Below are 22381 nucleotides of genomic sequence, written 5' to 3' on the forward strand. Positions count from 1 at the left end.
CAAATATTCACAAAAATTCATTAAATCTGTTGAATATTTGAAAGATATTAGATATAAGATAAAAGATCTTATCAACAAAAGATTCAGAGTCCAAGCCTATATAAAGAGACTCAGGGGAGGCACAACTCATTCATTCTCAAACTCCTCCATTGGAAGCAAACATCCACCACTCCTCTCACTTTTATTTCATCATGTGTTTCAATCCATTCATGGATGGCTAAGCTTATAGGGGTATTTCACTGTAATTTCTTTATGGATTCTAAGGTTAAGTTGAATTAATGCAATTGTTTCTTTCGATTATTGATTTGAGTTGCTCTCTTTCTATGTCTTTCATCTCTCAATCATATTAAAAGCAATGATTTTTGCATCATAAGGTGTTTGAATCTACATGCATATTAATCATATGAGTTCAAGGGTTTCTAGGTTTGGTTGGGAATTTACTTTGATTAAATTTAGGAACTTTCATATGACTAAACGAGTTTTTGCTATCAATTGAGAATGTACTTTGATTGGTGGTAATAATTTCAACTATAATTAATTGAGAATTTACTTTGATTAATTAGATTTTAATTTGGTTAAGAGATTTAAGAATAGACATGATTAAACATAATAGAATTTGATTGGGAATATACTTTGGTTGAATTCGTTGTGAATAATCTAGAAATGTCTTGCATTTGATTGAGAATCTACTTTGGTTAACTACATGATCGCCCTCAAATTAATTAAGAATATACTTTAATTAATTTGAAACTTGAACAAATCAATTGAACAATGATCTGTGGATAACTGATGATGAATTTATCTTGAAAAAGTAGTGGAATTAGCCTATTTCATCATAATTGTTTCTAAGTTTCCTCTTTGTTCTTCAAACATTAATTCTATTAGCATAGTTTCTCACTTTTATTCTTGAGCATTGCATTTCATTCATAAGATTCAAATATTGAAAAGTAATTCCGTATTCGTTGGGAGACGACTCAGAGTTACTTTGACCCTATCTACTTTCTTGAAATGTGGGTGTTCTACTAAGGGAACACTTCCTACATCTGAAGTCATACCACTTTCATTATCTCCAGTCACAAATATACCATTTAATCCTTTACCTTATCCTAACCCAAACAGAATGGCACAAAGAACTATCAGAAAACTAGCCACCTCCCACAATACAGTTATCCGCAGTAACATTGAATATCCTAATGAGGAGTGGGAGTTGAGAACTGACTTATTAAATGTCCTACCAAAATTCAGTGGGTTATCAAGGGAAAATCCACACAAACACCTTAGACAGTTCCACATGTTGTGTGAAAATTTTAGATCTCCCAGGATCACGATAGAAAATCTGAAGATGAGAGCTTTTCCTTTTACTCTTCAAGGAGCAGCTCAAGATTGGTGGTATTATCTCTCTGCACGGATTACAAATTGGAAAACTATTGAAAGACTCTTTCTTAAAAATTATTTTCCTACATCCATATTATCAACTATCTGCAGAGAAATTCAAGATATAAGACAGAGAGATAGAGATAATCTTAGTGAATATTGGGAAAGATTCAAGAAACTATGTGCTTCATGACCTCAAATCCAAATGGAAGATTTCATTCTAAGCTTTTATGAAGGCTTAAGTCCAGCTAATAGGTCATGGACAGATGCTGCAAGCGGAGGATCTTTCTTAGACAGGTCACCAAAAGATGGTATAGATCAAATAGAATAGAAGACAGTAGACAATCAAAGTATGGAACAAGAGAAAATTCGGTGACCTTGTTCAAGGGAGTACATGAGATAGAAACTAGTCCAATAAAAGTGATAAATGAAAGAATAGATGGGCTAGAGAAGAAGCTCGACGAAATTGTGAGCTTGATTAAAACTTCAACTCGACAAGTTGCTAGGAAATGTGGAATTTGCATTTCAAAAGAACATTATACTGATGAATGTCCTAGCTTAACAGAAACTACTGCAGAAAACTCATCTCAAGCTTTTGCTACAAACATGTTTGGAGGAAATAGACCATACCAGAATTATCATGATTCATCCTCCAATAAGTATCAATAGAACATCCAACCTTATATTCCACCTCAATAAAGGCAGCAATCTCAACCTGAAATGTCACTGCAAGATTTCATGAAGACAATACTTAAGCAAAATTCAGAAACCAAGAAATCAATTGTAGAGTTGACTAAGAGGGTGGAAAAGTTAGAGACTAAGGAGTCAAATAAAACTGTCTGCACAAACAGTGATCAACCCACAAAATGTGAGTGCTATTACTTTAAGAACGGGTAAGCAAGTACAAGGCTCTGAGGGAGCCCAAGAGGATGAAGATAAGGAGAAAGAAGACACACATATTGATGACAATGGAGGACCAAGTGAACCATCACCTGAGTCTACCAATGATAAATCCATGTTAGTATCCTCTAACTCTTCTTCTAAAGTTTCTTCATCATCTAATTCTCCACCTCCTCCATATCCAAATCGGTTGAAGCCAAGAAACAAAAAAATGGAGGAATTAGACCAAGAGATCTTAAATACTTTAAAAAAAGATGGAGATCAACATTCCATTTCTAGATGTTGTTAAGCAAATCCCTAAATACGCTAAGTTTTTAAAAGAACTTTGCACAAATAGAAGGTGTTTTAGGGATAATGAGATTGTGAATTTGGGAAGAAATGTGTCAAGCTTGATTAAGAAGCATATTGAAATACTGCAAAAATGCAAGGATCCAAGTATGTTTTATGTCCCTTGTGTTATTGGAAATTCAAAGTTTGACAATGTCATGCTAGATTTAGGGGCTTCCATAAATGTAATGCCTTTATCAGTGTTTACTTCTCTATCTTTGGGACCTCTTAAGACTACTGGGGTGGTTATTCAACTGGCCAACCGTAGCACAGTTAACCATGTAGGTGTGCTTGAGGACGTGCTTGTCCGAGTAGACAAGTTAATTTTTCCTGCAGATTTCTATATCTTGGATATAAAGGATGATGAAGGAATCAGTCCAACAACTATTATCTTGGGAAGACCCTTCATGATGACAACACGAGTTGAGAGATGAAAGACATAGAAAGAGAGCAACTCAAATCAATAATCAGTCGTGTAAGGGAAGATTAACCTCATGGGGAAGTAGGTCAAATGACCCTTGTTTATGACTCTGTAGAGTATAAATAGTACCATGGGTACAAACCTTCAGCGAAGTTTGTTGGATCTAGATCATTGAGTGGAGATGTTAAATTGTAATATGACAATTGCTTGATGGGCTTGTTGTGAATATTGATATATGATTTCCTATACTAAATTATAATATGTTGATTTCTTTATATAGAAGCTTACCCTTGCTTTTGTGTTGTCAATTTGTTTGTGTGTGCTATAATCTCTTTAGCAATGATCAACATTTGGTGTGAGTAGAGAATGCTATAGGTGTTAACCCACAATTGATGGAAGCAAAGGATACCATCGAGTGAGATTTGGAGTTTAGCCCATATATATATATATAAACATTTTATATAACAATTTATCTTTTTTAATACCCGTATATAAGAAGTTTATAAATATGTTTTTATTGATATAATTATTATTTTGGATAACTATAATGATAGATTACATGTTTTCTTGATTATCTGTTATGTAATATCAAAACATATGATATTTTGTTTAATAAATTACTCTATTAAAATGAAATGTCATGAGAAAGCACTACTTAAGATTATAAGATTAATTTTTACTAGTAATAGTTCCAATGGATCAAATATTATTTTATTTGAAACATGTTTGATATTAGTCTGAAAGACGTTGACTAACAAATTCATTAATGAATCATTGTGGTACAATTGATGGTTTGAATATATTAGATAAAAGTGATTTCATAGTGATTTGTGGTATTGGTTATATAGAATAAAAATGTAAATGATATTTGTTATAAGATATGAATGATTTTGATACAGTAATGATATATTTCTATAAAAATAATGTATATGTTTATTTGACATTGATGTTTGTAAAGTGAACTAATTTTGAACATCTATAATTCCAAACGATTATATTGCTGAATTTATGTACATGTGTATGGAAAATTATTTCCACCCTTTAGTTTTCTTCCACTTAAAAAGATTTTGAGATGTTAAAGTATTCTCCAACTCTAAACTGTAGAAGCAACTTAGCAATAACAAGATGTGACACATTCTTTTTTGTAACAAATTAACAAAATATGAACACTATACTAGCAATTTGAAACAAATGCAAACACTTCTTTTTTTGTCTATGAATGTTATAATCAGGAAATTCACATCTTTCTATGATATGAGGAGACTGAACTACACAGACAATTAAGATATAACTGTAATTTGAGGTAAAAAAAAACAAAAATTCAGCCCTTATGCAACTAATGGCTTTAGTTACTGCACTCTACAATCACTATCCTTTCCTTTAGGAATATAATGTTTGAAAAAATCCTATTACAAATTCCTCCTTTTGAAAACCACCTCATAATCCTCAAGTAACTTTACACAGAACCTAGTACATTTGTGGTACATGAATCAGTATGGTTTAAAAGCATGATCCTAGGTTTATGTCATCATAACATGAAGTGTCATATTTCAACTTTGCAACATCTTGCATCTTTATAAACTTAGGATCCATTGCCTGAAAGCTTTCCCATGGATTGTAGTATAATCCACAAACCAGCTATGTTAACCTTAGAGAGATTAACCATTAACCCTTCAATTGACATCTTCATCTTCATGTTGAAGTACATATTGCTAAAAGGGTCATATTTAATCTTATACTTTTCTTATGTTGATAAACAAACCAAAGAACATTCCATGGTAGAATGTCAGAAAATCTGGCTGAAAGTTATTCCACAGATGCAGTGTTTTTATATTCTCAAAATCCTCCTTAACTTGTAAACCTGAAAAGATAGAAAGTCCTTAAGCTCAGTACTGTCAAGTTTCAAACACAGGTGGTTAATACAAAGATATGCATATTCATGCTCAAGGATAAAGCTACCAAAGTTAAGCTTTAGGTCCAACAAAAGTAATTATTTGCTATTAGTTTTTATAAAGCAAAAAAAGTCATGTGTTGGCCAAAATACCAAACACACGGCTCTCTCATTTATATCTAAAAAGTTACTACTAAAGTTTGGTTTAGATCTTACACATTGTTGAGCTGGCCCTGCACCACACTGAGAATCTGATTGCAGGTTTGTAATATATTGCAATGGGTAATCCTAATAGGAGTACTATAGTAGTACCTCCGTTTTCATTTATAAGCAACAAAAGACTGAGTTCACATACACTATGGAAATCAGTGAACTTCATTAAATTTTAGCAATCTCCTAATGTTCTTCCTGAATGACCTTCTCATGAAAGAAAAAGCACTACAGCTAATACCATTAATTAAAGTTAGAGTACTGCGGAAAAAAATAACATTAAATGAAGTAAACGTAGTTACAATTTGATCATATTTGAACAAAAAAAAAGTGTTCTTTTGTTGCATATAACGAAATTCAGTGCTGAAAGGTAGATATGGTTCTATTATCTAAGCAACACGGTTATGTTTCATTCTTTACTTCAACATATTACCCCTGTAAGATCTTAAAATCTAATTAATGCCCTATTATATCCCGTTTCAGAAATCACGACAGTTTGAACCATATCTATATATAGATGAAATGACTAGACTTTTGGGATCACAATTGTGGCCATGTTGTAGGGGAAACATTACACTAAGGGTTAGTTTAATGCCCCCTTAAAAAGGGCTGAAAATTTCAAGGGAATATTATATTCTAAGATTGTAAGAAAATTCATTCCTCATAATATTCCTCAGACATTTGAGAGGATACCGAACTGAAATTTTAAAAAGGTGATGGTATGAATCCACACATCAAAAGAGAACAATAACTAAAACCAAAAAGGATAGAGTTGAACAATATATCATATGTGATAAGTTTCTCTCTTCTTTTTTCTTATTGGTGATAGTCATTTGAAACTGTTGGAGGTTCCTCATCGACTAGAGATTAGGCCAGTTTATAATATAGACGTAGATGCAAACCTTACCCTATAAGCCAGTTCTGTGAAGTTGAGTTAGACTTAAAGTCCACTTCTTAACAGAGATCATGTAGTAGTGACTAATGAGAACTTAGAAAAATGACTTCACATTAGATATATTTCAATTATTTGGTTGCATAACTATGATAAGTAAATGGTCCTTGGGAATAAACTAAAATGTAACAACTAAATTATCAACCTGAGCAGTTCTGCTGGGTAGTGACACTTCTAAGCAGTTTCGAAGCCCATCAACTCTGTCAATAGTCAACAAATTGGTTGCACACATTAAAGATAGTTATCTTTAAAACGGAGAAAAGATGAAAAAGCATGAGTACCTTTTGCTGATAGTTTTAAATAAATATTGATTCTCTTTAAGTTTTCCTTGACCGCCATACTTTATTTCATCTGTGTTCATAATAATCTGCACCATCAAAAAGTGCCAACAAAAATTAGTTCTCCCTTCAGAAGGCCTGATTAAAATGATTAAGAAGTTTGGCCTACAGACAGATTAAAATATGCAAAGATAGCAGTGCATGGATAAAAACAAAACAAAAACAACACTAGTTTACCAATTTCACAAAACTTACTTGATACTCCCCAGCTTCTTCTACACCTATGCTATAACTGTCATAGGACTCCGTTGGATGGAAATTGAAAATAAAGACAAGAGGACCTCTGATGTAAGATATGACCTGCAAATAATGGTAGCGAATACTTTAGTACATACATCATTAACTGATTCAAGTTCGCATGACAACATAAATGTATATAGCACAAATATGCCATTGGCATATATAAACAGAAGAAAACATGCTTGATGCCATTACACAAATGAAGACAAGAACATATACCATTGAATTGTCACTGAACATGCTAGAAAGTAATGAAGATGAAAATTAGTCACTAGTTATCCTAAAGGGAAAGCAATGAAAAAAATTCAATATACCATTGAACTATCATTCACATGGTGAATGTTTGGAAAGCCTCGTGAGAGCACTCTCTGATTTTCATCCAGCTTCATCATGTCCTGGAAAAAGGGGACAATTAATTTCATTGCTTAGCATTAATAAGTAAGCCATAATATTAGACGAGATAAGTTAACAGTCACATTAGTAAAATCCATCGAATAAAGATACAAAAATAAAAATGTTAATGAAAATAAATAAACAAATAAAAGTGGTGGTAGAAAGATCTTGAGAACCCATTATCGCACGTTCAAGGAGGGGGAGAAGAAATCCGCAGATTGTGTTGTGCCTACAGTGTCCAATCTGATACCTCAAGCTCATGTGGGACATTTTCCTTTTGGAACAGTGCATAAAACACAACACTTACACTGTTTATGAATAAAAAATTATTTGCAAACTCTAAAACACCATTCATATTGATACAGTTCAGATTAGAACAATTTAATATTCCAATTACCTTCCAAGAACACTTTAATGGCAAGAGATTATTAGATTACCTTATCAAAAGAAAATAAATCACAGTGAACTCCATCTTTGGCCAAAAGATCCCAACATCGATTAGCAAGCATATATGAGTTGTTGTTGCTTGATGATGGAAATTCAACTCTCTGGCGTAGGAAAAACATCAATATATTATCATGCTCCAAAACAAGTTGTAGATGTCCATATCTAACGAGTGATTCTCACCTTTGGATGCCCAAATTCATTACCCATGAAGTTCAAATAAGCACGACCACCAATTGTTAATGTGATCAATCTGATCATCTAGCCAAAAGTCAAGAAAATTAATAAAGATAAAGAATGATAAGAGTTATAGGAAAAGTCACCCCACATGAGACATATCTACCAGAAAAATGTCAGTTTTAATATAGAAAAGGACAAATCTTGAAAAAAAAGTCAGAAGCAGAACCCACAGAATTATTTATGCTAAACCTCCTGCATAGTTACCCTTTTTCTAACAAACAGGTCAGAAACAAAATTTTACTCTCAATGTCAAAATCCTTGTTTACAATTCGAAATAGTAAATTTAGAGGATAGGCAACAGCATACTTTATGGAGTGAAGATCCCCTCAATAAAGATTCCTTATAGTGATGTGAATTCTCATCTATTTCACCGAACAATATTTCTGCAAATGATCGCCTTCCAGATATGGACTGGCAGTGAGAAAAAAATTAGATTTAAAACAATACAAAGAAATAAAGTTCATGGTTCTAGAAATTGAAAATGTGAGTTACCTGGTTGTGATTTTCAGCGTACATAAGCATTTTATCAGCATATTCTCTATTGGAAACTAATGTGTTAACAATCTACAACAATAGAAGTAACAACCACGAAATTATAGAATTTAATAAAGAACAGGACCAACCAAAACATTTCATTTGATGAAGGAATGATAAATTATACTCAAGTATACCTTAGTCATATTCCATTCATGATCAGGTACACTCTCAAGAAAAGTTGACCACATATCAGACACGGAAAGGTTGACATAGTAATCAAATCCTAATCCACCTTGAGAAGTTGGCTCACATAATCCCGGATAAAATGTTGCCTGAGCAATAATGGATACAAACATTATATTATATTATACAAAAGCAATGTGATGATCTCAGGATAATGACTGCTTAGCTTTCAAAAATATGCACAACAAAACTTGCAGGAACAGGAAACTAGAGGAACAAATGCATATCAATAAAGAAACAAGAGGAGATCAATGAATAAATGCAAATCATCATGTACACCTTAAGAAGATGCATTAAATAATTAACAAAGCAAGTTTTCAGTACCCCAAGCTCCATCCCAGAGAAAAATGTTAATCTTTTTGAATCATGACAAATGTTCATCTTTTTAACAGGTTAGCCTACTTCATAAACCTTTTTAATCTGAGAAGTAAGCCTTCTCAGAACTAGGTGGGGCCAAAAACATAGATTTAATGATATGAATTACATATGCTTTTGCAAACCCATTTAGAGTAAAGTCTCTTTAACTGGTTACTCCAAAAGTTCAGTTTAGTCTTCCTTCATGCCTTCTAGTCACTCTATTTGCATTTGACCAATTCACAATAAATGACTACTTTTTTTTCACTCTTAAGAATTGTGATGTGCATAGGTATGCAAAAGCATCTAAAATTCTAAGTAAATGAAAAGAACATAAATACTTACATCTTCGGCTATTGTGACAATATTCGGGTGAAGATAATGCAGTATCTCATTGGCAAGGATAAGATATACTAGCGCATCCTTGTCAACATATTGGTTGCAATACCTGAATGAAACTAACAGTTTGGAATCAATAATACAATTTTTAATGTCATTACTTATCCTATTTAAAAACCAATCTGAGTAATAGAAATCAGTTGACTTGACATTCTGCAAATGTCAAGTTGTATGACGAGGAGAAACAAACAACCATACAAGAAACTTTAAAGAATAAAAATACAATAATATAAATGCCTTCAGAAACAGCTTTGGATTCAGGTAACGTCTTGGAACTAAAATAGCTTAGTAAGAAACTACTAAACTCAGGTATATTTATCCATAACAAGCAATAAAGTTTGAAAAGGCCTTACTCCTCCAAGTCTCCAGTAAAGGAAGCAAAACCGTTGTGAGTGTACAACATCGATGAAACTGAATGGAACTGAAAACCATCAATTTGATACTCTACAATCCACCTGTTCAAATATCAGTTCATGAGTAATTTAGCATATGTCAAATGATGAAGCAATAAAAACTAATAAACAAAAAAGAATAATAAAATAAATCAGGTTCTGTATAAAATAATTAACTAATAAATCAATCAGGTAGAAAAGACAATGGCTTAAAGAAAAAACTACAAGTGTAATCTACAAAACTGACTTCACAATTGCATAGCATATACCAGTTCAAGTTTGATACAAGGAAATGCAAAACATCAGGGTCGCCATATTTGAACATTCTGGTTCCCCAAAATTTGTGTTGCCCTCGTTTTCCTATTCAACAATGAAAGGTGAAATCAAAAGTGGTATTTACAGGTAATGAAATGATGGTAAAGCTGAGTAGGAAAAAATAATACAATGTCCTCTTTTAATAAGGAACCAAAAGAAAATATCATACACAGGAAACATATAAAACTATCTCATCTGACAACAAAAAAGGTTTGTGCAAACAACATGGCTACTCTTTTAACAGTTGTACTGTAGTCATGTAAGAGAATTTAAAAAGAAGAGATGAAATTTAATATATCAATAATTGACATCATATAATAGAGGAAGCACCATTCCTCATATAACAGAGGATGACAAGGGAAAAACTTGCATGTGACTAAATGAAGAGATTTCAACAGTATGAACAGGTACCAGTACGAAAAAAACTGTCATTTGATCCATCAAACATTGATAATCCGACCATCTCATCTGCTGCTGCATATGAATGGACAATTTCTAAGAAGACGAGCAGCCCTAGTCCTGTGCAGTTAAAGGTAGAGTTAGCAAAATAGTCTCTTGCACAACAAACACAAAAAAGAGACTTTTGTCATTATATATTATACATTTTTTCTATATATAGCCTTTACTGCAAAATCAGGAAACATATATACTAGTGCAGTTACCATTTATGGTTTAAGTTGCTTTTGTTTCTTGTCTTCTTTTAATTTAGACAAATATGCAGTTAGCCTCATGTGCTCAAGTGAAGGTTATCCTTTTATGGTTTGTCTTGTCTCTAGTCGATATGAGATCTCCAATAGTATTGAAGGCAAATAATTAAACTGGTATAACTTATCATGCTCTTTCTATCTCCAAATTTTGATGTTAACAATTAAGATTAAACTATACTCAATATAAAGGTTTTGGGGGTGTATAGGATGTTAAAATGCCTGATATTGTTCTATTTCACAAAGGATTTTATTGCACTTCACAGGAGCATGATTCCAGGATTTTAAACCGTTGGAAATTATATAGTAAATGCATTAAAGAATAGTATGCTAAAGTATCTCATGTTAAAATGCATTTAGTGTTCATTGGTATTAGTGTCAACGAAGTTTCACTCATTTAATATTAGCCTAGGAAACAGTCTCTACTAAGTCTATATTAAGAGGCTAATGAGAAAATCTCGCATAAGCTATGTAATACATGCATTTGACTAAAATATAAAGCATTCTCATTCTCTAAATATTCTGTTTCTCAAGCTTTCTAAATTCCATATAAGCATCAACACATTTCTATACCAACAACTTCAAGGATTTTGCTAGGTTGGACTTATCAAGGAAAGGGCAATCCTTTTGAGTTAATATTTTCTTTCTTTCCTCTTTTTATTTTCTTCTTAAATTAAGGAGGATTACTGATCCACCTGCATTTGTGTTCTCCCCCTTCAAAGTGAATTATTGTTTTATCCACAAAATAAAAAACAGACATAACTGAATTCAAAGGACATATCAACTTAGATCAGCATGTTATCAAATTTCAGTTCACTAAAGTTTCTTTTTCTCAGAATGGCCAAAACACACTTCTAAGAGCAAAGAACTTATCCAATACCTTAAGAGCTGCAAGTCAATATGGTCAGTTCAAGCAATAAAAATAAAATCAGTACTGCATAAAAATGCTTACCATGGGCCTCATCAACTAATCGCTTAAAGTCCTCAGGAGTACCATATCGGCTACTAACAGCAAAATAATTTGTAACCTGCACCATCGAATCAATGTTTGAGCATGTCACTAAAGATCAGAGTGGTAATAAAATTCTAACAAAACTTATAAGCAGCATGTACGAGGTGTGCACATAGTTTGTGTCAGTGTCAAGACTTAAAATAAAGCATGTATGCCTTTTGTACAATTCGGACACATAAGTTACTACAATCTGGTTTGTCAAATTGGTATCAATTGCTAACAACTTTGTCGTATATCAATGTTTTATAGACCTAATTGTAGTTTTGATCTCTATTTTACAAAACTGCAAATTTGATCCCTAAAATTATTTTTCAACCATTTTAGTCCCTTAATTATTTATTATCCATAACTTTGGTCCCTTGAATTTTAATTTTCCATAGCTCTGTTCAAATTTTAGTTTTAAAATTATACTAAATCACTATCAACTTACATTTAATAACAACTCTCTAAGTTGCTACCTTTTTCCATCCTGTAAAGAACTCACCAGTATCACACGTTAAGTTCCAATTTCATTGTGTCATGTATTAAGTAATAGAATTAAAATTAAACGATCAAAATTGGGTAAAAACAATTAGGGACCAAAATACAAATAAGCCTATTTAATAGCACTTATCTTCATAGATTTATTAGGTAATTCTCTATATTCTCCTTGTTGAATATAGTGAAGAACTAGGTCTAGGGTTAATCTCCCTTGTGTAGAAAATACACATAGGGTAATGTATTTATAATAAAGAGAATAGGGCCCCAAATACAAATGAATGTGACAAAATAACATAATTAACATAGGGACATGTTTCCCTAATTAACATAAAATGTAATATGTCAAACACTCCTAATTCAAAAGTAGTTAACCTAGAATAGAAGTGTCGCATGCAGGTGTGAATCCATGACACTACATATCCACAACACTAACTTGAAAAACTTCAAAAGAATCTTAATCACTGTATAATTACCATGAGAAAAATAAGTAAGAATTACAGCATGAACTTACTCTGTAACCAACAGTAAAATAATCCTTATGTTCAACAATTCCAATCAGCTGGATGGTATTGTATCCAGCTTCCTTAATGTAAGGAAGAACCTGCATCGTTTATTGAGAATATTTTGCAACAATAAAAATTCAACAGAACCAATTACAAATATAGACATGGAAGATATGCATAATGGAATAATTATAAATTCCAACCAAAAGAAATGGGGGAAAACCTTGTCTGTGAATTCATTGAAAGAGGATATTTTGGGTTCAGAACCACTAATTCCAACATGAGCTTCATATATCCGCAGGGATTTTGGTACTTTGGGACTTTTATTTTTCCACTTGTATGCTTGCTCAGGGGGTGGTTCCCAGTGAATTGCATAAGCTTGTTTTCCATCAACCTCTGCAATGCATTAAATCAGCATCATTGATAACACAAATCAAAGGACCCCCATCTCCATCCTCCAAAAAGAAAGTGACCAAGAGTCCAGACAAATTTTTCCATAAGCACTTTAAGGAAAAACTATAAGAAAAAAAAAAGGTTACAAATAAAAATTTAGGAACATATGTGGGAGAACTTATATAAATTAGCTTATGCATACAATTATTTTAGCTTGTGAAGAAGCTTATTTCATTTTTTTTCTTATTTTTCTCTCTGTAAGTACATATAGAAAAGCTTGTTCAAACTAACCCAGACAATCATGCCTTTTTCTTCTTTTTTATGTATTTGGGCATGGCATCCTGCATTTAATGGCTTTTCATAAAACTGAACTTAACGTAAAACATAGACTCATAGTTTTTAAGTTCTATTCAAACCCCAAAATTGGCATTAATTGAAAAAGGTGTATTATATAACATAAGAAAATTAACATAAAGTTAATAATAAGGAAATGGTGATAATATATGAATTTCTTTAGAGGGTATAAATTTGATCACCGACTGGGACAAGGCTTTTGTTATGAGGTATAAATTTTATACTCACTAGATAAAATATGCCCACGTCAAGGAAGATCTGAACATATCTTCCAAGTCCAAGATGCATTTTAGTTATTATGTAAAAAACAACCATAAGAATCCATATAAGATTGAATAACTTTCAAGAATCCTTATAATATTTACCTGGCTGCACATATGTAGCCCAAGCAGGTACCCTCTCCAATGGTCCATTAGGAGTGTTGAAGTAGACTCTGTACTTGCTACCATGAGGAATGCCGGGACTATACTTTTTCATCCAAGCCTTCCTACCTTTACGTGTCTCAAACCAGTATGCTATAGGAGGTTTCAGTGCACGAATTTTCTCGTGCCATTCAGGATCAACTATAACATTATATATGTCATACTCCTTGCCACTATCCATCGCAGCAGTACGGGAAGGTCCATGCTCTGCTGCCCATTCTTTGTATCTTGTTTTTGGATCTGGTATGTCTGGTAAGTCTTCCATGGTTTGAGGTCCATTAGGACCAAATATCTGCTCATATAACTTAACTGGCCCTTCAAAGCGATTATTTGAGTAACGGTCTTCTCCTGGTTCCCAGTACTCCTCATTTGCTTTCTTTAAGAGCTCTTCCACAGTTACACCACTATCCCCTTTATCATAATCATCTACGTAGTTATACATTTGAAAATAGTATTTATCTGGCTCTTCTCCCTCTCTCAGCTTATCTTGAAGAATGATAAACCAATATCCATAATCATCATGACCAAAGTAATGCTCTCTTGCACAATTTTCTGTAGGTGACCAATCATTGAAGTCACCAACAATTGCACAATAGCGAGCCCCTGCATTTACTTGCTCGTTAAAAACCAAGAAACTATGGACACATTAAGAAATGATTGTAGATGAAAAATAAACAAGATAAACTAAACTACGCATTCAACATTAAAATTTTGAGAACTGGAAAGACCCCAAAATAAAACATAGGGGATAATGTCAAACCTGGAGCCCATTCCATATAATCCACACGAGGTTCTGGATGACGATGCATTCCCAATAATTCAAACCTGGATCAATGCACGTACAGATTTGTAAAATTAATCAATACCAATTTACTAACAACAACTTCAAATATCATAATTCCTTGGCAGAAAATTTCAAGAACACACAGGAAACATAATATACATCACATTATTTTTCAAAACTATGGTAGATGGAATTGATAAAAGTTAAGATGCTAAAATGGAATAATGTAGCTTATAGCTGAGAGAACAAAAAATGCAAAAGGAAGTACCAAATTACAAGCTTAAAGCCACATTATAATGGAACTAACCCAGAGGCTAGAATCATGAAGTTTTCGTGCCTTTTCAAAATTTCATCTTTCATGTCCTTCAATACTTTATACCTGCAAAACCCAACAATTAACATCTTATATCTTATAATGCTAAGCATCAAATTTCCAATCCATCTAGAGGCCAAAAAAGTGTCCAACATGTTCATGTCATTCACTTGGACAACAAAAATAAACGAGACAGTTTTCCCTCATTTTATTAACAAATAAGTACCTTAGCCCTTACTTCATATACTATTCTTAGTCTTAATGACCCTCTTTACTTAAACCAAACTTCCCCAAATTTTCTGTAGGAAGCCTGAACAAGTTGTTCCAAAGAAGGGATTTGACTTTTTTCTAACCTGAGCAAGTCCTATTGAAGAATGAAGTTAAGTCTATGTTTGAACGTAAGTTGGAAGAGATAAAAAAAACTTTTCCTTTCAAAGCAATCATTCTTCCGTTTTTTTATTTTGCGTATCAGAAATCCGGGTTGTGCATTACAATTCCTAAAAACACTCTACCAACTTTTCTCTAACATAGCCTCATTTCTTCATGAAAAGAATTCACAGTTGATATCACGAACGCAACCATAACAAATCATGAACGTGCAGAAATATCAACACTTTTTTTCATTAATGATTAAAACTACTGACTTTACCATCCCTAATACTAAACGAGCCTAAGAAGCAGAGTGTGGGTGTAATATCATGTGAAGAGTGTCCTCACCCCACTACTAAAAAATCTAACTTTCCATAACAATCACTAAAACCAAACACCCCAGAAAAATCAAAAGAAAATTTCACCAAACACGGCCCAACTTTCATTTTAAATTTTCCAAATTTCATGCCTTTCACGGAGGAACAGGGCAAACGCTTTGTGGGAAATGCCACGTTTGGCGAGAAAGCCAGCAGGGTCAATACCCTTTTCGACATCGTCACTTGTGGTTTCCGTTTTGGCCTCTGCCCGGTTCCTCTTCGGGTTTTGGCGTTGCTTGGGGTTCTCGGAAGCAGTACATGCCGTTTTTGTAGTTGTTCTTGTTCTGCGTTGGAAAGTGAGGTTATGGGGTTTGGTTTGGGAGGGAGGGAAGGAGGTGGCAGTGGTTGGAGGGAAGTAGAATTTGAATGGGATTGAAAGGGCCGACATTGTTTGATTGAGATAAGGAAGAACACAAACCACGATGCTCTGTACTCAGTGTTGAGCTGGGTGGGGGTCTTAAGAGAGGTTTTAGAGTCCAAAAGTTGGCAAATAATCTGACAAGAGGAAAATAGAAAAGAATATCTTCTGACTTTCAATTTTAAAAAATAATATGAAATGAAGAAAAACATTATATTTACACTTACCTTCTAACTATATTTTTTAATATTTAATAGAAATATATTGAGTTAAAAAATTACAGAAACATGTTATTAAATATAAAACGAAAGCATATTTATAAAAATAATTTAATATATATATATATATATATATTTGTGTTCAAATATATATAAATATAATGTTGTAGGAATATCTGGTATCATTTACATTTTTACATATCTATTTTCTCTTTTGCTGATAAAATAAATATAGTGGTAAATTTTTTATCATACAACAAGATGAGTCACATTATCACACCATGCATTTTTATTCATAATTAATTGAGGAACAACAACATTTAACTTTGTTGCCAGACTTATATTACACACACGTCTTGGCCATGAAGATCTTTTGTGCGACTAGAGTTGTTTTGCTACACTAATTAGTTGCACCATTTTTTACAATTAAAGTTTCACATATGTAGAAATGGGAAGTTTGGAGAATTTCTTACAATCAACTTATGTAAGTCATCGTGCACAAATCAAAGGATATATGACAATATGTAGTGATTAATTTTGTAAATGTTTTTATAGATTTGAATGTTTGAATACTTCCCAATCATTGTAGCTTAGGAGGCCATTTGGACCTCTTTGATAAGAGCAAGCTTTTCAGGACATTTGGTAGTTTTGAGGATTCATCATATGATGGCTTGTGCACCAATCTTCTGGAAAGGTGTGCATGACAATTTGAACATGTGTAAGAGATTATTCATTCTGTGTGTCTTTATGATGAAGCATTTATCAAGTTTTACAATAATTGCATAAAAATATGTTATTGAATGCCCTTATAAATATGCTTAATGCTCACTCTATGATCATTAAACTCAAGTAAATATTTGTTAATACATTCATAAATCACGACTTGATAAAGCTTACTAAAAGAATCTAAGTTCAATATCAACAAAATTTGAAGCTCGTTACAATATTCTTTTCATTCTTTAGAAGTGCAAATTTCGTTGACACACATCATGTTTTATCTCTACAAAAAATTGTTGATGAGACAATACTTTTCAATTATACTATTATTCGTAATTGAATGATTTCATAAAATAACCTTTACACTGCCTCTATTCCAATTAAACTTCAGAGAAGTATATGATATATTTAATCTAAAAATTAAAACATGATCTTTAAAACCTCTACTATAGTGAAATTCAATGTACAAATATAATCATAGTTGATCTCCGAAACATAATTAGTAGCCATGTTCCAACAGACCAAAAAGGAAAAAGAAACTTGTTTCGAGACAAGATCATTGAGATGAATCACTCTTTATTAGCAAATTAAAATTTGAAGCAGGACATAATTCCACAAGAAAGACACTGGAACATCAACACGATTATAGTATGCTGCAACCATACAATATTATGTTTGTTAATCATTCTCATATAGACATACACACGGCTCTCACGTACGCACATTCTCTAATTAGCATAAACAAGCAATCTGTAAAAAAACAAAAAATAAATAAAATTGGGAGATTTTGAATGATGATTGTTTTTATGGTATGTAAACCAAATATGAACTTTTATTATTACCAATTCCATCGCATCAATTACAAAGGTAAACAAATACAATACACTTCAGAACATCTGTGTGCTAATACACAGTTTGTATATATAGAATGAGAGAGAGAGAGAGAGAGAGAGAGAGAGAGATTACATCTTCTAGCTATTCTTGTTTCTTTGGATACTCCCTCGGTCCAAATATTGTGGACCCAATTCTCACATTAGTACTACCCATTTCAATCTGGAAAGGCCAAAAATATTTATCAATGTATACAATTGATTAAGAGTAAAAGAACAGTTAGTGGAGAAATCTTTAAGTAGTTCAAACAAAGACTATAGTAACGAATCTATCAACTAGTAATATCTTCAAAATGCTTCACAAATTACATCCAATACTAATTAAAAAGAAATGTGGTAGTGTCATCATCATAACCATATCTATAAAACTTCGAAAAATGCTAACACACTCTTTTAAGATTTAATTATTGGGTTAAATTCACGTAAGAATGTAGATCTCGCCATTATTTTATGAACTTCATTTATGATTTAGTGGAATCTTTCCGGATTCCATTCAATAATGAAAAATGTTTTAGAAAATCCGGTGTTAGCATTCTTCGTACACTGTCATCACGGCAAGTATTAAACAAAGGAAACCCATTGACAAGTGCAATCATGCAATGCAACCATCAAGAAAATTATAATTGCTAAACAACTTTAGGACAATAATCCATACCGCTAACTCAAAATCACCAGACATGCCCATTGAAAGTTCACATTGCTCCTCGGGTATTTCAAGTGCCTTGCATACTTCAGTTCTGCAATTTGACAGGGTCTGATTTTTCACATAAGAGAAAACCTTAGTAAATAGACAGAGGGATTTGGAACAAAAGGCACATAAAGCATTACTACAAAAGCAACAAAATAATGGTAAAAATGCTGATCAAATTTCAATAAAACAACATTAAGACAATAAATGAAATACAATTCCTAAATGGAAAAGTTATGACAAACAAGAAACGGATCACTTCAAGGAGTGCTCCACACATGCTTCAGAATATAAGAATAGAATCTGTCACCTGAAAGTTCTGTGGAGTTGAGGTATAGTCTGCCATTCCTATTGTCATTAAGCCAGAGAACTCTAGGTTTGGGCAGCTCAATTTCACGTGTTTTGCAAGCTCAACACAATTAGAAGGATCAACACCAGATTTGGCTGCAAAAACATAAGAATCCATACAAAAATTACTTATTTAAAATGTGTAAGAAATAAGAACATTATGTTACGACAAACAGTGCACTCCAAAGTATTTGAAACAATGCCAATACATAATCAAAGAATTTGATACGTTGGGTTAACAAACAATGATGGTATAGCTAAAATTCTCCAATCCAACAGATATCAAACTATCTTGGGAGTGACTGATTAAGTAGCATTACTGTGTCATTATCTGAAATGAATAAATAAAAGTTGAATGTAGTAAAAAAAAAACCTGGGATAGGGGGAAATATTTGAATTACTTATATTCTTTATATTTGTGGAATTCCATGGGTAACGTTATTAAAGAAATAAAATGAATGATAAATCAAGAAGTCTCAGTATGGGAAGACACGTCAGTAACACAAATAAACAAGTTACAATCTACACATGAAGGATTCACAAATACCTCAAGTAAGAATTTTCCTCACATCCAAAGGTAGAGGGGAAACCTCAAAAGATCCAAAAAGTGTAACAAAGAGTTAGAGTAAGTCAAACTTACATTCTTCTCCACTTGTATTTACTTGCACCAAAATCTTCAGAGGATCTCTTCCAAGGGTTGATACCATACGATCAAGATGATTTGCTATCTACAAGAACACTTTAAGGTTAGTCAAATAGCTAATGGTATTAATTAGAAAATTAGCTGTACCAACACCACAATTTGAAATTTTAACTAGCTATTTGCTTGGTATAGCATAATAGACCTTGTCCACAGTAACAGCAATGCGAAAAGTAGTTAACAATTGAGCACAGCATAAAAACAACTTTTATCTAGATTCATTCAAATTTTATTAGTACATAAAATAAAATAATTAGCAACAAATTCATATCTCCAAGAGCCACAAGTAGCATTGATTTTACATCTCTACCTTCGGATTGTCCACACTCTCAAACATGGCCAGATTTGGAACACCACCTACACAAAGTATGCAAGGTTAACATTCAGCTAATATAAGGTGCTGAAGAAAGGAACAAACGAACAAGATAATGCAATTATAGAAACATTTTCAGCAATCACAGAGCCAACCTAAAAGATGTAGAGCAACTATGTACCCAGCTCAGATAGCAAAATTAAACTGGCATCACCACTCAATCCCTTTTACATTGAAATTTAGTGCCTATTTCATCTCTACCATTTGTTGCTGTTGCAATACCATGAGATTGGTATGGTGTGTTAATATAGCATATAAGGATTATAATCATCATGTAATGGAACCAAAAATAGTATTCGGAACTAAAATTAAAATCAATTGTATGGACTAAATTGAAAATCAAGGTAGCACGTAGCGGAACCAAATATTTTTAAAAGAAGTATGCGAACAAGTTCTAACATAGGATTTTTCAAACACTTCTAGCGGTGTGTAACTTGCTAAAGCATTCTTTATATAAATTAGAGAAGTGGTAATATACTCCCAGTTATATTTTTCAATAAATAATATATGCATTGAGAGTGGAAACTTTTTCACAAGGTTATCTAATCATAAACTTGTTAACTTTTATAACAACTAACTTAAAACTTGGGTCAAAGAAAACTTTTGACTAGTTGGCGTAGCTTACCTATTAAACTCTAATTTATTTTAAAAGAAAGTATTATATCAACATAGTCTAGCAGTATTGACTCAGTGTAAATAGTAAGTTTGTTAACTTTCACAATATCCATCATACTCCCTCTAGACTCAAATATAAACAAAATTAAATAATTTCACATTCATCCAAAAAGACAATTAACATAATTTCAATTTAAAAATACTCTGTTTTTCTAAAATGTCCTTCATTAATTATCACGAAGAAAAAAGGGTCGTTGAAAATAAAATCATAATTAAACAAAGAGTGTTGTAGGAATGACATCATTAAATAGATAAAGAAAATGAAATTAATTCGATTTCCTTACATTTAAATTCACTATACATGACAATGCTTTTTATCTTATATATTTGAATCCATAGCATTACATACCCATGGTTGAAATTAAACTCTCCTAGTAAAATACTCCCAACGGAGATGGTTTGCTAATATGGTGCTTCTGAAAAAACAAGGTAGAAGCTTTGATATGATGACCAACATTGAAATCAAAAGCAATCAGAGGCCTCACTTGCTATCCAAATCCTACCACCCCAGTGAAAGCAAAGAAGCAAAACCATTCTACATCAATAAAACTAAAGTAAATTCAGAAACAAAATTTTAAAAAAATTACCCAAAAGTGTTTTGACTTTGTTGCTCTGCAAGTGCCCAATGAAATGCCACTCAACGTCTTGTGGAAGCTGCAGGCATGCCCCCAAACCAAATCATTAGAATTTTCTATTCACAACACAAAGGAACAAAACAATGCAGCATTTATAATTTCAATCCTAAATATCAATTAAAAATTGAAAAAAGAAGTAATCATTCTAACACCTGAGGAGCTTTTTCAACGATTTCTTGGACGTAGTTTTCGCCGAAGCATCGGTGACCCGCGTCGTAGAGTTGTCGAATCAGACTGATGGGTTTCGTTTTGGAAACCGCCACGACCCGGACCCGGTCCGGTTTAGAGCTGGATCGCTCAGCCGCCTGCTGCACCCGGAGCATCACCGACCGCAATGCCGCCACGGCGGCGCCCTCCGCCACCAACGGAGAAGTCATTAAATCAGTAATTGGAAACAAGTGGCGTTGTCTGTGTTGTTTGATGTCTCTTCTGTTGAGGTGGTTCAACACTGAACACAAAACAAAACCCCAAAGAGCCAGAAAAATAAAAATTAAATAATTAAGAATTTCTCTATTTCTTTTATTTTATATAAAAAAAATATATATATATATATATATATATATATATATATATATATATATATATATATAATTGTGTGTCTTTTTAAATAAATAATACTTAAATTGTGTGCCTTTGATTTCAATTTGTTTTAAATTTAGCAATTCTTTTACAGTAAAAACAACTTCACTTTTTAAATTGTTTTATACAGTTAAAATATTTATATTATACTTTAATTATATATATAAAAAAAATATTGTTTCATGAACGCTGGTTAAAAAACTATCTCAATTTTTGGTAAGAAACAATATTAATATCTATAGTTAAAAGTGATGAATTTAACTTTTTTGTGGTACTTTAAATTACACAAGAAACACTAACTTTTATGAAGATTTTGTATCATTTAATATTTAACGGACGTTTAACCTTTGTTATCTTATATGGGTTTAAAACCCTATGTTTAACTATCGTGAGTTATTTAACGTTTGTAAAATGTCATATGTTTCAGAACATTTGTAAAATTATCATGAATTTGTTTTTCATAACTTCGGTAAAATACCATATATAGGTTTTCAAACTATTAATATTAGTTTTTTCTACTCATTTATTGTGTAAATAATCGTATATTTTTTTCAACCACAAATTTATGCCTTTTGTATT

General features: G+C 32.4%; 2 protein-coding genes across 4 annotated transcripts; both read right to left on the reverse strand.

Annotated features, from left to right (window-relative positions):
• Nucleotides 1-4366: 4366 nt before the first annotated feature.
• LOC108322840 (1,4-alpha-glucan-branching enzyme 3, chloroplastic/amyloplastic) lies at nucleotides 4367-16106 on the reverse strand. 3 transcript variants are annotated; one of them, XM_052878839.1, is made up of 21 exons: nucleotides 15714-16106; nucleotides 14870-14941; nucleotides 14539-14603; nucleotides 13722-14381; nucleotides 12833-13005; nucleotides 12618-12707; nucleotides 11567-11642; nucleotides 10322-10429; nucleotides 9865-9955; nucleotides 9557-9658; nucleotides 9150-9252; nucleotides 8402-8539; nucleotides 8223-8294; nucleotides 8037-8141; nucleotides 7674-7751; nucleotides 7484-7594; nucleotides 6968-7048; nucleotides 6609-6713; nucleotides 6357-6442; nucleotides 6221-6275; nucleotides 4367-4883 (listed from the first exon to the last, which is right to left on the reverse strand). In XM_052878839.1, the coding sequence occupies exons 1-21, from the start codon at nucleotides 16007-16009 to the stop codon at nucleotides 4851-4853; spliced, it is 2700 nt and encodes an 899-aa protein (XP_052734799.1). In that variant the 5' UTR covers nucleotides 16010-16106; the 3' UTR covers nucleotides 4367-4850. The 3 variants fall into 3 exon arrangements, with proteins under 3 accessions (XP_052734799.1, XP_052734801.1, XP_052734800.1); XM_052878841.1 differs by having other exon boundaries at nucleotides 15787-15916; XM_052878840.1 differs by lacking the exon at nucleotides 8223-8294.
• Nucleotides 16107-17712: 1606 nt separating this feature from the next.
• LOC108322844 (uncharacterized) lies at nucleotides 17713-21687 on the reverse strand. Its single transcript, XM_017555112.2, has 7 exons — nucleotides 21376-21687; nucleotides 21176-21242; nucleotides 19851-19897; nucleotides 19481-19568; nucleotides 18803-18936; nucleotides 18460-18558; nucleotides 17713-17967 (listed from the first exon to the last, which is right to left on the reverse strand). Exons 1-7 carry the CDS (start codon nucleotides 21598-21600, stop codon nucleotides 17890-17892), a joined length of 738 nt encoding a protein of 245 aa, XP_017410601.1. The 5' UTR covers nucleotides 21601-21687; the 3' UTR covers nucleotides 17713-17889.
• Between the last annotated feature and the right edge of the window lie 694 nt (nucleotides 21688-22381).

The sequence above is a fragment of the Vigna angularis genome, chromosome 6 (genome assembly GCF_016808095.1).
Source record: "Vigna angularis cultivar LongXiaoDou No.4 chromosome 6, ASM1680809v1, whole genome shotgun sequence".
Lineage (NCBI taxonomy): Eukaryota > Viridiplantae > Streptophyta > Magnoliopsida > Fabales > Fabaceae > Vigna > Vigna angularis.

Bases quoted from the DNA above. Each gene is read 5' to 3' on its own strand.
- LOC108322840 (XM_052878839.1), bottom strand. From the start codon at position 16,009: ATGTCGGCCCTTTCAATCCCATTCAAATTCTACTTCCCTCCAACCACT. The intron at 11,643-12,617 runs GTAAGTTCATGC...TCGATGGTGCAG, and splicing joins ATTTTACTGTTGGTTACAGA to GTTACAAATTATTTTGCTGT. The intron at 9,956-10,321 runs GTACCTGTTCAT...ATTGTTGAATAG, and splicing joins TGACAGTTTTTTTCGTACTG to GAAAACGAGGGCAACACAAA.
- LOC108322844 (XM_017555112.2), bottom strand. From the start codon at position 21,600: ATGACTTCTCCGTTGGTGGCGGAGGGCGCCGCCGTGGCGGCATTGCGG. The intron at 18,937-19,480 runs GTAAGTTTGACT...ATGTTTTTGCAG, and splicing joins AAATACAAGTGGAGAAGAAT to CCAAATCTGGTGTTGATCCT. The intron at 18,559-18,802 runs GTGACAGATTCT...GTGAAAAATCAG, and splicing joins CAACTCCACAGAACTTTCAG to ACCCTGTCAAATTGCAGAAC.